The sequence below is a fragment of the Melospiza melodia genome, chromosome 9, assembly GCF_035770615.1.
Source record: "Melospiza melodia melodia isolate bMelMel2 chromosome 9, bMelMel2.pri, whole genome shotgun sequence".
NCBI classification, from domain to species: Eukaryota; Metazoa; Chordata; class Aves; order Passeriformes; family Passerellidae; genus Melospiza; species Melospiza melodia.
Window position 1 is genome coordinate 26,363,391 of NC_086202.1, and position 13,796 is coordinate 26,377,186.

A 13,796-nucleotide genomic window follows, 5' to 3' on the forward strand; every position below is an offset into this window, starting at 1 on the left:
ATTTCATTAACACTACTAGTATCCTAATTGTCCCTGAAAAAACCCAAAATTATAAATTGCAACATTAACAGTGAAGTGCATCACACTGTAATAGAATGTGATTAAAGTGTGGTTCATCAAGAAGGGTGTAAAACCACTGTTCAATTATTGTATATTTGCAGGAGGGTTTATAACAAAATGGTTTCCAGTCATAAGAAACCAGAAATATGGCATCTTTTTTTGGAATTACCAGCCCTGTAATCTCAGCCTGACTTCTGTGATTCTTTGCATCTCATGAATCACCAGTAATGAAACTCTGACAGGCCAAATGATGCCCACAGCAACATCTGTGCCATCTGACTGTTTACAGCAGCACTAAGTTTATCTGACTGGAACAAAGCAAACAATTCTATCTCAAACATCATCAATGGGAAAGAATTCACCTGCCTAAGTTACATCTGCTCTTCAGTATTCATATGAAAAGGAAGAAGATCAGCAGGAATGCCAAAACCCAGAAAGGCAGAGCAGTAAATGCTGTGCCATATTATTCCAGGAGCAGTCTGGTCTTTACTAAAAGACAGTATTTCCCTCAATATCAAGGCATTTTTAGTAAGTCCTACTACTTTCACTGAATACAAAAATCAGTAGCATCAGTAGCAGCAAAAATCAGAGATTAACCTGGTGAAAATACATACACAGAAAATTTCCATTGGTTGCCATATGGTTAAATGCAAGTACAGAGTACCAGAAGCTAGACCTTGATTTCTCTGAGCTCACTTTTGTAAGCACACACATGCCACTGAAACTCCTTTTCTCAGTGTGCCCAGTGCTCCCTGTTAGAACAGGCAATAGATTAACTGCCTTCTCAAAGTCCAGCTCAACAGACCACAAAGCAGTTTACCACAAAGCCATAAAACACTGACAGGTTTGAGAAATGAAAATTCTGTATCCTTCTCCATTTCATTTCATTATCAGGCAAAGGAAGGTCACAAATTATCATACCCCTTCAGCACTGAATTTAGAGGGTACTAAATACCTTTTAAAAAGCAGACAGTTGCCTTAGGCAATCCTCTGTGACTGTTTGTTGCAGACACATGGGTGCCTGCCATTTGTACAGACATTTCTGTTCCATCACTTGACAAATACAGGGAGCAAAATGGCAATCCTTGAACTATTTTCAAGTAAACTGTGTCAAAGCAGCCTAACCTTCTCCAATTTTGTCTAATACTTCACCAAATTTTTACTGCAAAATTGGTTATTTTCTGCATATCTATTTCTAAGCAAATTTCACATAGTCTTTATATTCACAAACATTTCTACTCTTTCACAACAACCCTACAACTCAATGGTGACAATGTGATGTGCACAAAAAAAGGTTTTTTAAGAAGTTCCTCTTCTACTCCTTTCATGACACCAAACAGGATTTAAAATACTTAGGGCAGGGAGGAACAGATCTGCTCAAATCAAGCTGTAGGAAACTTCTTAGTAAGTTACTAGTTTAAAAATACTTGCGGGATATTTTGTTAAATACAGATCTAGTGTTATGGGTTGGTTATTCTTGGGGGGTTTTTGACACCATTTGTAAGCCTTTCATTGAAACTAAGATTCTAAATACAAGTCTAAACAAAAATATTTAAACTTATTTTTTTCATTTGGAAACTATCTAACAAAATCCACTGTCCTATTTCCAAATTCCTTCCTCTTTTAGAGGAAAAATAATGAAATTAGACCTAATTTCTTAATTTAATAAAAAAGTTAAAAATCAGAGTGTGAAACAAAATCAATTTTGGTGAACAGCTCTCTAAAAGAATCCATCAAAGTTAACCCAAACTCAGTACTGTCAGCCTCCCAAAATTATCTTTCTGGTTAATTCATCATTTCTCCTCTGTCTTTTTACCTATAATCCTGCTCAAATCAGGAATCTCAAGATTCACCTTAGATGTATGATAAGGCAAGTACATTCCATCCTTTGGCAGTAACATTTAGAACTGTAGCAAAAACGTTCCCAGAGGTGAAGACAGACTTTCACAAAGCACTGTCTCCATAAAGTCCTTCTAGGTTAAGTCAGATGACCAACATCAGGTCTGTGGGTAATCTGGATTATGAGTTTGCAACCCAAAGGATCACCCCAGTGTGAATCCAACACTTCCATGTTCAGACACTGTGCTGGAAAGAAAAACTGCCTAGTTCAAGGGCTTTAGGATCAGAAGCAAGACAGTAGTTAAGACCAGAATACAAACCACAGAATCACAGAATAATGAGGGTGGAAGAGACCTCTAAGATGACTGAGTCCAAACTATGCCCTCACACCTCACCTAGACTATGGCACCAAGTGCCACGTCCAGTCTTTTTTTAAACACATCCAGAGATGGTGATTCTACCATCTCCCTGGGAAGAGTATTCCAGTACTTTATTATTCTTTCAGTGAAAAATTTTTCCCCAATATCCAACCTGTACCTTCCCTGACACAGCTTGAGACTGTGTCCTCTGGTTCTGTCAGTGCTGCCCTGTGGAAGAGACTGACCCCACCTGTCTGCAGCCTCCCTTCAGGGAGCTGTAGAGAGCAATAAGGTCACCTCTAGGCTTCCTCTTCTCCAGGCAACAACCCCAGTTCCTTCAAATGTTCCTCATAGGGCTTGTGTTCCCAGCCCCTCCCCAGCCTCACTGCTCTCCTCTGGATGATGAGAGCACAAAAAGGAAGAAGGGTGTTTGCAGAGAAGAGGCCTTCCCACCCCTTCCCCAAATGCACTTACTTGGTATGCCCTTATCAAGGACTGCACAGCCAGGTGGTCCTCCACAACCTTCTCGGCCGTGGTGGGTGTGGGGGCCAGCCCGTGGCTCTGCAGGAACGAGCCCTTCCCCTCCTGCTGAGCCGGCAGACCGGCTGCCTGGCCGGCGGCAGCGCTCCGGAAAAACACATCCCAGGACTGCACACAGGGAAGAGAAATATTTGTAACATCAAACAAAAGTCTCATCAAAACTGCAATGCAACATTCAAACTGCAAATGGAACCTCACTGCATTACAGTGTCTACTCACAGACAGCAAAAAAAGAGCACTGATACGTCCCAGTCTCAGTAGAACTGTGTGCTTTATTTACACAGAACACTTTTCCTCTCACTTCTCACACCAAGCTTGCTCAGCAGAAAATTCTGCAGCACACAGGACTGTAAAGCATCTCCATATATTATCCAATCACACAGCTCTTTTTAATTGTGCTGTTTATTCAGGCAGCCAAGAATGGGTACAATATAGTGCTGCTGGTAAAGAGCTATCAAGCCTATAAAACAAAGAACCTTAATAAACTAAAATAAATTAAATCATTCATTAATCATTCTTATAGAACTTAGGGTACTTCAAGACACTCATTGATTATGCTAAATCAGAATCAGTCCTTAAGAGCTTTCCTTGAAGAAACTTTAAAAGCAATTAAAGCTTTTTTGAGCGAGACTTGTTCTAAGATCCTTTCCTCACCAGCTTAGGTTACCTTACTATGAAAGAAATTATGGGCCTCGTTTCAGGTACAAGTCATAAGTTTAGAAAAGTCCTTCTCTCAGAAACTGAATCACAACAAACAAGAGATCCTTTTATTTCCTTCTGTGCTTTTACACAAGTTGCTTCATTCACATAAGTTCCAATCTTGTTTTCCTGAACTGTTTTCATTCTGATGATGTGGTCACTGTGCCAGGTGAGCATGGTATCAGACAAATGAATGCTAGAGAGCAGCAGAATGGGACTAAACATGTGAGACACTTGTACTCAGCAAAGAAGGAAGCCTGTGTAAAACATTCCCTCAGCTAACTTCAGAAAACAAAAAGGAAGCTATTTATAAACTTACGTATCTTTGTGACTGGAACAGAAGAACTGCAAGAGATAAATTTCTGCAAGGCTGTGAGCCTTGCAGATTTCCATTACATTTCAAAGAACCAAGTGCCAGAAAAAAGAAAAAGTAGTCCAAACCAATTATTTTTAAAAGATTACCTAAGACTTGCATTACAGAACTCACAAGCACAGCATGACAGAAAAATATTTACAAAATCCTTTTTGCTTTCATTAACAAAAAGTCTTCATACTGAAATTTCTAAACGTTCTAAGGTGTTCAGAAACACCATGAGAGAGGCAGCATAAAGGAACTAAATATCACCCAACCTTCCAAGCTCAAGTTGTGGAAGTGGGGGGATTCACTGAACCTGTGGGTGGGAACCTCATCATTAGCATGAGGCCACTGCCCAAGAAACATTGTTTTAATGCATCCCTCTTACTTCTTTATTCACACAAAGCTGCATCAATACAAATACAGTAAACCTAATTTATCACCCAGCTCTTACACAGGCTTATCTAAACATAGCCTGACTTTTATATGCCCTGACAAATTAAGGCAGACACATCATGTGTGGTAGCCAGTTCCAGACACTGATGAAGCATTCATTCCTCCTCCCTTCTCTTATTTATGCCTGTTTCCTATATTCTTCTTACCTTGACATGTTGGCAGCCACACTGAGATTAGAAGTCTGAATTTACACCCTATAAGTGGTCTACAAGAGCCTATTAGTGTAACTGCATTTCAGCTGGGATTCTCTCTATTCACCTTCCTGGTCTGTGTTAAGAACAGTATTGTTATTCCATGCCTACAGAGCACCCAGTCTGAGAGTCTGGACACCCCTGACAGTGAAAAACAATCACAATCCCTTCTTTAACTACTAAAGCTGCTTAGACTGGAGAAATTATTTGGGCAATACACAGTAAAAAGTTATTATTAAACATTAATTTAGGAAATTCCTAAAATACACTAGGATCCATGACATCTCTCACATTCAAAGTTTTAATAAAGAATTTGCTTTGCTTATGTTAAGGTTTCTTCCTTACTTTTCTAACACCATGATACATACACAATGATGATGATAACTTTTACATTTAAATGAAAGGTTTTACTCAAAAAAGGAACAGTTATGTTATCACAGCACAGTCCCACAAACAACTGATTGTGTTTTTAGACAAGTGCTCTGCTGAGAGAGTTGTTAACAAACTCCAAAAATACTTGCCCAACAAGTGATCTGTTTAAGGATAATCAGTATGGGGCTCTTTCTTCATGCAAACTCACAAATATAAAGAAAATGTTTCCATCTGAAGATGCAGCCAGCTGAGACAGAATGGACCCAGACTACTTTTTCCTATCACATTTTTGAACTTATTGATTTGTTGGACAGGCTTGACATTTAATCAGAGGGGAGGGAAAATACATCATTTGGCTACAGAAAATTAGTTTTTACTAGATACACATCCATCAAAGACTCTACAAATTTCTATAGTGTCTTTCAAGATTGATACCAGATTATAGTCTTCAAGTTCTGTGTATCAATGTCAGTCTTTGGCAACAGCATTTGCCATGTGACTGAGCAGAGAGAAGAACAGCTTGCTCTCACTGCAAACCTGCAGCTTCTCAACTAAATTAGTAAAGTTCATCAAGAAAATGGTAGAGGAGATTTATAATACAGAAATATATTCAGAAAAGAAAAATACTGTAGTGATAGATGATACATTTTCTTTCCTTCTGCCAGCAAATCTATATTGTAGTTAACCATTATTTTCTCAAGTAATATAACACAATTCAAATGATTCAGGGACAATATTTTACTGTCATATAATAAACAGTGATGCAATTAGAATAACAAGTAACATATGCTTTCTCTTGATGGTTTGGGGTTTTTTTCCTAGTGCCATCACAATATTCATCAACTACAGTGAGAACAGTAAAGCCTTAGAAGACACACACTGAGCACCACTATATCATTTAAAAAGAAAATTAATAAAATGAAGTCAAAGCAAAACAAACCCCCACAGCTTTTCCTGGTCCATAAACCAAGGAGGTGATTGTACACTCACAGCAGAGCAGCTGCACACAGGATAACATGGCAGGCATTATGTACTCATAGCAAACCATGCAGTTTTGTAATTAATCTTGTGATAGTAATAACTGAGCCTTGTCAAGCTTCTCTCTTATGATCTATGGCCCTGACACCAAGCTTCAAGGAGAAATAATGATGCCTTTTTCAGAGCACACGTCATTTTATTCTGATTGTTGTTTTGGCTACTCTGATGGCAGGAAATTCAAAAGGCAAGGAAAAGCAGGAAATCATCTGAAGTGGATTTGTACAAAGAATAAAAACTCTTTATATATATTTATATAAAAAATGTATAATAAACATGCATATTCCCTGGTATGATACTATGATAAACATAGAAAGGAGTAAATCTTAGAAACACTTTGGAATGTGGCTGCCATACTTCAAACAGCTCTAAAGACATGCCCAGTCAAACCTTCTGAGGGGGAAATCAGATCAGGAGCCCTGATTAATTGGAGTTTCTAAGTACAAGTGAATAGAATGGGACTTTTAAAGCCCAGGAAAAATCAAGCTTTTCCAGCTAATCAATGAGGAGGCACATCCCCTCTGAAAAAGGGTTATCTAAGAAGAAACATGAGGAGAAATAAAGTATAAAAAGGAAAATAAGAAAAGAGAATGCAATGTCTAAATGTACAAACTGGATCTCTAAATCATGCTGGACATACCAAACAAAACAACAAAAATGAGTGGCCTGCAGAGAGCCAAACCATTAACAAAATCATAATCAACACCACGTGGTGTCTCCTGACGTTATTTTCCAACGCTTCCTCTCCTTTCTATACGTGAATGACAAATGCATAACTTTACAATCAAAATCACAGCATGATTTTTTCTGTATTTTTAAGAAAACAGGGCGATTTCAACCCTTAACATTTTTAACTAGTTTTATGAAAGCTCAAATTGTACAAATTCTGTCAACAAAAATCTTGGGAAGGTATTAACAGCTTTCAGGCAATTAAATGAAATGGTTTTCAAGAAATGAAAAATTAATTTTGTTGATGAAACAAAATAAAATTTAATTGGCATTCTTCTCCCCTTCCCCTTTTCTTACAGGCTGTGAGAAAACTAATAATTTAGGCAAGAATAGCTGTAATCCATTATTTCCATCCATCATATTCTTTCAAGCCTCATAAATCAGGGACACAGTGAATTTACTTCCGTTTGTTACTGTCACAAGTTTATTAAACACAGTTAACCTAGGACAGAATTCACACAGTTTTATAATTGTGCTGGTTTGGGCTGGGGTAGTTAATTCACAGTAACTGGTTTGGGTTTTAAAAGGGGATTGGCAATATAGAGACATTTTTGTTATGTTTATGTTATATTCTGTTTGCCAAGCAGAGCTTACACAGTGTCAGGGCCTTTCTGCTCCTCATCCCACCAGTGAGGGGGCTGGGGGGGCACATGGAGTTGGGAGGGACACAGCCAGGACAGCTGGCCTCGATATCCCTCAAAGGGATATTCCCTCAAAGGGATATTCCAAACCACATCATGCTCAGCATGGGGAAAGAAGAAGGAAAGAGGGACATTCAGTGATGGTGTTTGTCTTCCCAAGTCACCATTACATGTGCTGGAGCCCTGCTGTCCTGGGGATGGCTGAACACCTGCCTGCCCATAGAACTGGTGAATTAATTCCTTGTTTTGTTCTGCTTTGCTTGTGCATGCAGCTTTTGCTTTCCCTATTAAACTGTCTTTGTCTCCATCCACATGTTTTCTCACTTCCACCCTGCTAATTCTTTCCCCCATTCGTGCATGTGTGTGAGAGAGAAAGCACAAGTGGCTGTGCAGTTGCCAGATGGGGTTAAACCACGACAAAAATGCATCTTGAATCACCTGTGATCCACTCTCTAGGCACACTGTGCGTTCCTCAGTCAACTCATTTATTGCTTGCTGTCCAACTCACAACCTGCATCACCTCAACGGGATCCATATCAGATGCCTGCCCTGCCAGATGAGTTGGACGGCCTTTCGGCAGGGTTTGTAGCATTCCTGCCTACCCGAGCAGGGGAGCATCCCCGGCAGCCGCGGTTCAGCACCCTGGGCAGCTCCGGGCGGAGCGCTCCGGCTGCGGCGGGCTCTGCACCCCCGGCCTGCACGGAGGGACCTTCCCGCCCGCAGAGACACCCGCAGCGCTTCCCTGCGGCAAAATGCACCCCACTGCAAAGGGGCTGAACCAGGAATTTCACTCATCTAGAAGGAGAGAAGTTAGCCAGAAGCAGCCAGAAGCCAATGTAATGTAAATACAATAAAAACCAAGATGTCACCTTGATGTCACCATGCGCTCCTTATGCATGAGTTCATCCCTTCAGTATCCCCAGGATAAAAGGGTTGGGATCGATCTACAGCCTTGACACACCATGAGGGCTTTTTGCAGAAATTCAGTGCGCCCACACTGCAGGACAAGGAGGTTCAGGAACAACACACCATGACCAACATGAGCCAGTGAAGCCAAATTTATTCTCCCTAAAAAGACTATATCTCTACTGTCCACGCCTCTCTAGCTAATACATGATTGGCTCACCCTGGCTGTTCACGTGCCTAAATTAGAATGCTGACTGGATCACCTAATTTTTCACACATCTTGCTGTGCTCGTCAGGCCCACCCATGATTTACTTTTTTCTGACTTTCCCAAACTTGCTAACAAACTTGCTGAGTCCTGATGATTCTTCTTCTGGTATCTCTTTCAAGGATATACCGACCCCATTTCTGAATATGTCCATTATTCATTGCCTGTGTACGTGACCATTGTCCATTAGTACAAGCAGGCTGGATTGTGCATTGGCTGAATATGGCCATTGTCTAACAAAAACTCCTCAATCTGCAAAAAACCCTCAACACCACACACCATGCCATCCCACCCACACTGGTGCAGCTCAGCTGGCAGCTGCAGCACAAGGGCTCCAAGTCAGATGAGAAGGAGCCATTCCTGGAGAAGGTTTCTCCATCCCAAGTTCAGGTGTAACACAGAAGACCAAGGGTCAATCTGCTGTGTGAATAACAGTCAGTCTTCAGGGCTGGCACTGCATCTGTCACCTTTCAACAAGACTAAGTTCACACACAACATCCAAAGAAAAAAGCAGCTACAAAATCACCCTTTTTGGTTTCCTTTTTAGTTTCTGCCCTCGGCATGCATCACTTCCTCACACTCTAGACAGATTATCAGACTTAGAACAACAACTTCTAGGTGACATTTTGATATACGTGCCTTGAGAATAAGGGAACAGACAACCAATTTGGTAAACATTTTGGGCACAATTCACATTACTTCCTGGAAAATGACTTGTCTGTCTTAGAATTCATCAGACTTCTCATCAACTTCTTAAGTTACTATACATGTATCACCATAACAGAGCCCTCTTTGTCAGCAGAAAGCTTGTTAAAAAATAAGCCTATGTATTTTGTCCACAAGAAAGGATTTGGGTAATAGAACTTTTAGAAAAGCAAACAAATGTCTACTGCCTGGAGAGAAAGGGAAAGATTCAAAACAAAATACTTTTCAAGATACTTCAGAATAATGTTCTGACCATTTCAGATTCAGTTTTAAGGTTACAACTTCCATAGTTTAATCCAAAGACAACTGAACATTCATCTTCTTCAGACAGATTATAAGTACCAACATCAACGCATTATTTAAACATATTTTCTGATACAGCCCTACTATAAACCAAAAAATTAAATATATTTTATTCTTGGGTCTTCTTCTGGATGTAATGAATTACTTAACTGAGTGCTTGACCAGCACTTTATTCCATGGAGGAATAAAGTTTCAGAGCAGCTGTCTATTCCTGGTCTGTACTTATCCTTCTTTCTGCTCTGCTCACCATGCTTGTTCCTCCCCTGTACTTTCATAGTTGCAATATCACATCTTACACCAATCAATAGGTGGGAAATTAATTTCATGTTTTTCATTTCACACAACACCTTTTCCTGAACTTTTTATTAAAAAGCAAGTGACAAAGTAAAAGAAATCTATTCCACTCTTAACCCAGCATTACGGTCAAGCTTTAGACTTACCTTATGTACACTTTCAGGGTTTTCAAGCCATGCACAGTACATTTCCTCCATGTAATTGGAATTACTCCCACTCAGGACTGGCTCTGAGGTTCCTGATGAAGCATACCGTTGGCCATGTAAAAATGCCCTTCTGGCTACATCCTGATTTTCCAGAAGTTTAAAGCCATGCCTCTTCAGCGTAGCTGCAAACAACTTCAGGTGACTCATGTTTGTTTATTAGCCGGACGATCCAAGTCTATTAATAAAATCAAACCAAACTTAATCAGAAAAAGAGCCAATGAATTGTAGACACGTTTCAGCCTCACAGCAAAAACTGAGGTTTCTGGCTACAGTGCCCTAGTACAAAGCTCAGGCCTAGGCATGAAGCTCCCTTCAGAGTTGGAGCCACAGCAGAGTGGCTGCTGCTGGCCATCCCCACACAGCTCCTGCAGCTGGTAATGCCACCCTGCTCCCTGAGGCAATCACCATTGAACACCACCCTGCTCCCTCAGGCAATCACCATTGAACACCACCCTGCTCCCTCAGGCAGTCACCACTGAACACCACCCTGCTCCCTGAGGCAGTCACCACTGAACACCACCCTGCTCCCTCAGGCAGTCACCACTGAACACCACCCTGCTCCCTGAGGCAATCACCACTGAACACCACCCTGCTCCCTGAGGCAATCACCACTGAACACCACCCTGCTCCCTCAGGCAATCACCATTGAACACCACCCTGCTCCCTCAGGCAGTCACCACTGAACACCACCCTGCTCCCTCAGGCAATCACCATTGAACACCACCCTGCTCCCTCAGGCAGTCACCACTGAACACCACCCTGCTCCCTCAGGCAGTCACCACTGAACACCACCCTGCTCCCTCAGGCAGTCACCACTGAACACCACCCTGCTCCCTGAAGCAAACACCACTGAACACCACCCTGCTCCCTGAGGCAGTCACCACTGAACACCACCCTGCTCCCTCAGGCAGTCACCACTGAACACCACCCTGCTCCCTCAGGCAGTCACCACTGAACACCACCCTGCTCCCTGAAGCAAACACCACTGAACACCACCCTGCTCCCTCAGGCAGTCACCACTGAACACCACCCTGCTCCCTCAGGCAATCACCATTGAACACCACCCTGCTCCCTCAGGCAGTCACCACTGAACACCACCCTGCTCCCTCAGGCAGTCACCACTGAACACCACCCTGCTCCCTGAGGCAGTCACCATTGAACACCACCCTGCTCCCTCAGGCAGTCACCATTGAACACCACCCTGCTCCCTCAGGCAATCACCACTGAACACCACCCTGCTCCCTCAGGCAGTCACCACTGAACACCACCCTGCTCCCTCAGGCAGTCACCACTGAACACCACCCTGCTCCCTCAGGCAGTCACCATTGAACACCACCCTGCTCCCTCAGGCAATCACCACTGAACACCACCCTGCTCCCTGAAGCAAACACCACTGAACACCACCCTGCTCCCTGAGGAAAACACCACTGAACACCACCCTGCTCCCTGAGGAAAACACCACTGAACACCACCCTGCTCCCTCAGGCAGTCACCACTGAACACCACCCTGCTCCCTCAGGCAGTCACCACTGAACACCACCCTGCTCCCTGAGGAAAACACCACTGAACACCACCCTGCTCCCTGAGGCAGTCACCACTGAACACCACCCTGCTCCCTGAGGCAGTCACCACTGAACACCACCCTGCTCCCTGAGGAAAACACCACTGAACACCACCCTGCTCCCTGAGGCAGTCACCACTGAACACCACCCTGCTCCCTCAGGCAATCACCACTGAACACCACCCTGCTCCCTCAGGCAGTCACCACTGAACACCACCCTGCTCCCTCAGGCAGTCACCACTGAACACCACCCTGCTCCCTGAGGAAAACACCACTGAACACCACCCTGCTCCCTGAGGAAAACACCACTGAACACCACCCTGCTCCCTCAGGAAATCACCATTGAACACCACCCTGCTCCCTCAGGCAGTCACCATTGAACACCACCCTGCTCCCTGAGGCAGTCACCATTGAACACCACCCTGCTCCCTCAGGCAGTCACCATTGAACACCACCCTGCTCCCTGAGGCAGTCACCACTGAACACCACCCTGCTCCCTGAGGCAGTCACCATTGAACACCACCCTGCTCCCTCAGGCAGTCACCACTGAACACCACCCTGCTCCCTGAAGCAATCACCATTGAACACCACCCTGCTCCCTCAGGCAGTCACCACTGAACACCACCCTGCTCCCTGAAGCAAACACCACCTGTACTGCGTGCCCCAGGCCCAGCTCCCTGGAACAAACGGCACTGCTAACAAATCACTGACCTCTCCAGAGCTCCTGGCAACCCCAACTGCCTTCCCTCTGTTTGGAAAGCTGTGGCTTTTCACCCAGTCAAGCTGGGCTGGGGTCAGCAAACAGCCTCAGCCACAGGTGCTGTGGAAAACAAAAAGCTGCTACCTCAAATTCCTGCCACGAGTAATGGAGCTGACCAAATCATTAGAAGTGTTAGTTAAGTGTTCATATTGACATTAGCCTTCAACCAAACAGTGAAACACTGAGAAAAGGCTCACTTTAATTTGTTTGCCTAACTGGAAACATTTATCTTGTGCTTCCAATGATCTCTAACAAGCTTTGTAACAAGGATAGCAGATTCCATGCAATTTTGAATTGAGAAATTCAATTTTCCAAGTCAATTTCCCACAATAAGGGTTGAATCTTCTGAATGCTGAACACCATCAGCTCCAGTGCTAGCAAAGGGAATCAGGGCTCACCTTCAAAATAAAAAAAGAATAAATGCATCTTAAAATTAGTCCCAAAATAATATAATCCTAATGCTGAAATTGTTAAAACTGCAAAGAAGGAGCAATAGCGTGAAAAGAAATTATTAATTTTGTTTTCATTTTTTAAGTATCTAAAAAGCTACAATATCATGAAGGATAAGGTATTAATTTAGAAGTAAAATTCAGATTTAACTCCAAAGAGTCTCTCAATTGTTTAGCTGTCCATCTGGAGAAATTATGTATTTGGTCCAAGGTAAAACCCAAGGCCTTTTGTTGTTTGGTGTGACTGAACAATTGCTAAAAACAAAAGTAAGGAGCTGCCAAATGAACTTCAAAGTTTTTCTAAAAACAACACTGTTGTTGTTACTCACTATTTTGAGTAACAGAAAAGATTTTAATGTTACCTATTACATGTTAAGATTTCTTTATCTCTAATTCAAAAATAGATACTATAAAAAATCTTCATAAACATTTCTGTATATAAACCACATTATTTTCTCACTGTTTCTCCTCTTACAGCCTCCTTTCAAAAAACAAAACACATGGTTATAGAATGCCTAATTTTCTAAGGGATAGGAATAGCCATATTTTTCATCATCCAATTTAAGAGTTAATATTGATCTTGAAAAAAAAGAAAAAAGAAAAAGGGCTCCTACTAAACAAAACAGTATTACTGCTTGTTCTTCTCTGGCATCACATTTTTAGCTCAACATCTATTTTAAAAGCTGATGACTAGATCCTTTTCTTGGCCACTACCTTTACCTATCATCCCAGCAGTGAACTGTCCTTGATCACACCAGATTGCCATGTCTATTCTGTCAAGGCTTCTGCAGCCTTTTCACTCTCACCCCCCAGCAGAGCTGAGCTGTAGCTCCTCAGAGCAGCAGCCATCATCCTCTCACTGGATGCTCTAAACAGGCACTTGTCCACATTTTCCATATGCCCAGACATGTGGCAAGCCTTCCTCCAAGGCAGCAGCACTGAAACTAGCACCCAGTCCTCATTTCAACCCATGAGCTCCTCAGAACCACACACTCTTCTCTCTCCAGCTGGCATTTGCAGCAAACTGGCGACAGCTGGGCTACTGGCATGCTGATTCCCTCTCATTAGTG

The 13,796-nt window shown here is 42.6% G+C and overlaps 1 protein-coding gene across 2 annotated transcripts in view; it reads right to left on the reverse strand.

Annotated features, from left to right (window-relative positions):
• Window positions 1-13,796, reverse strand: part of OGDHL (oxoglutarate dehydrogenase L) — a 52,766-nt gene that overhangs the window by 36,413 nt on the left and 2,557 nt on the right. Inside the window, exons 1-3 of one of the 2 annotated variants that reach the window (XM_063163941.1) lie at window positions 12,475-12,493; window positions 9,897-10,131; window positions 2,733-2,906 (exon numbers count right to left, since the gene is read on the reverse strand). In XM_063163941.1, coding sequence (XP_063020011.1) covers window positions 2,733-2,906; window positions 9,897-10,103 — 381 coding nt within the window. In that variant the 5' untranslated portion in view covers window positions 10,104-10,131; window positions 12,475-12,493. Of the gene's footprint in view, window positions 1-2,732; window positions 2,907-9,896; window positions 10,132-12,474; window positions 12,494-13,796 lie in introns of those variants that run through there. The other variant, XM_063163940.1, reaches the window with a different exon arrangement.